General features: G+C 47.0%; 1 protein-coding gene across 1 annotated transcript; it reads left to right on the top strand.

Moving 5' to 3' along the window:
* The first annotated feature begins 253 nt into the window (after positions 1–253).
* On the top strand, positions 254–1,357 carry LOC112296299 (melanoma-associated antigen 10-like). Its single transcript, XM_024551143.1, has one exon. The coding sequence runs from the start codon at positions 254–256 to the stop codon at positions 1,355–1,357; it is 1,104 nt and encodes a 367-aa protein (XP_024406911.1).
* The last annotated feature ends 357 nt before the right edge of the window (positions 1,358–1,714 follow it).

Below are 1,714 nucleotides of genomic sequence, written 5' to 3'. Positions count from 1 at the left end.
GGTTGTGACAACTGTACCTTGACCATCTGACTTCCTCCTTCAGGATCTTAGGGGACAGGCCACTCAGGAAGAGAGACCTCAGTGAGGCCCCCAAACACCCCTAAAGATGATACCATTAGGTCGCCTTTGTTAGAGCTACCAAGGATATGCATCTGAGCTGAGGCCACTTACACTTCCCCTCTCCCCCAGGCCTGTGGGTCCCCATCACGCATCCCCTGCCTATACTGCTTTGGCTGCCTGACACAGAGTCATCATGCCTCGAGCTCCAAAACGACAACGCTACATGCTTGAGGAAGACCTTCCATCCCAAACGGAGGCACAGGGCCACGTGGATGCAGAGATCCCTGACGCTGAAGAAGAAGATTCTTCCTCCTCATCTTCCACCTGCTCCTCCTCTTTCCCCTCCTCTTTCCCTTCCTCTTCCTCCTCTTCTTCTTCCTCCTCTTCCTCTCCCTATCCTCTAGTTTCAAGTACCCCTAGCACCCCAGAGGAGGTTTGTGGTGCTGCTGGTGGGGCACCAAGTCCTCCTCAGAGTCCTCCAAGTGCCTGCCCCTCTACCACTTCCATTGCCACTGCCACTCCATTGAGCCAACCCAGCAGCCCAAAAGAGGAGGGTCCAAGTACCTCTCAGGCCCTGCCACAAACAGAGGTTTTGCCAAAATACGTGATTGATGATAAGGTAGCTGATCTGGTTAGGTTCCTGCTCCTGAAGTATCGCAAAAAGGAGCTGACCACAAAGGCAGAAATGCTGAGTAGCATCATCAAAGAATACCAAAACCATTTTGCTGTAATCTTTAGTGAAGCCTTTGAGTGCATGCAGCTGGTTTATGGCATTGATGTGAAGGAAGTGGACCCGACCAACCACTCCTATGTCCTAGTCACTAAACTGGGACTCACCTATGATGGGATGGTGAGTAATGAGCATAGTATGCCCAAGACCGGCCTTCTGATATTTATCCTTAGTATAATCTTTGTCGAGGGTAATTGTGTACCTGAAGAGAAGATATGGGAAGCACTGAATGTAATGGGGTTGCATGCCGGGAGGGAACATTGCATCTATGGGGAGCCCAGGGATCTCATCACCAAAGAGTTGGTGCAGGAACAGTATCTGGTGTACCAGCAAGTGCCTAACAGCGATCCCACATGCTACGAGTTCCTGTGGGGTCCCAGGGCCCACGCTGAAACCAGCAAGATGAAAGTCCTGGAGTTTTTGGCCCAGATCAACGAGACTGACCCCAGATCCTTCCCACACTGGTATGAGGAGGCTTTGAGAGATGAGGAACAGAGAAACCAGGCCAGAACTGACACCACAGATAATACTACTGCCATGGCCAGTACAAGATCTTGTGCCATGTAATGGAGGGCCATACTGGGGCTGAGGGAGTCACAGTGAATAATATCTTTGTGTTTCTGTTCTATTGGGGTGACTTAGAAATATATCTTCTATTTTTGGTACTTTAAAATGTTACTTTAAGTAGAATGTTTATTAGCTTCAGAATCTAAGTTTACAAATGACACAGGTTAAGTAACAAATGGCATAGGTTACAAATGACATATCCAGGCTAAGAGAGTTTTGCTATTTTGTAAAACAAATTGAGGAAACTTACATTTTATTTGTAGTCTGTAATGAGGTAATATGGCTTTGGAATAGGATTTTTTTGAAAATGTGAAAGAACTTAGTAAAGTTCTAGAGAAAAAAATTTGAATAGGTAAT

This window comes from Desmodus rotundus, chromosome X, assembly GCF_022682495.2.
Source record: "Desmodus rotundus isolate HL8 chromosome X, HLdesRot8A.1, whole genome shotgun sequence".
NCBI lineage: Eukaryota > Metazoa > Chordata > Mammalia > Chiroptera > Phyllostomidae > Desmodus > Desmodus rotundus.
The sequence above is the reverse complement of the archived record's forward strand: the minus strand, read 5'-3'. Positions and strand labels throughout refer to the sequence as shown.

Excerpts from the sequence above, each read along its gene's own strand:
- LOC112296299 (XM_024551143.1), top strand. The coding sequence starts at position 254 with ATGCCTCGAGCTCCAAAACGACAACGCTACATGCTTGAGGAAGACCTT.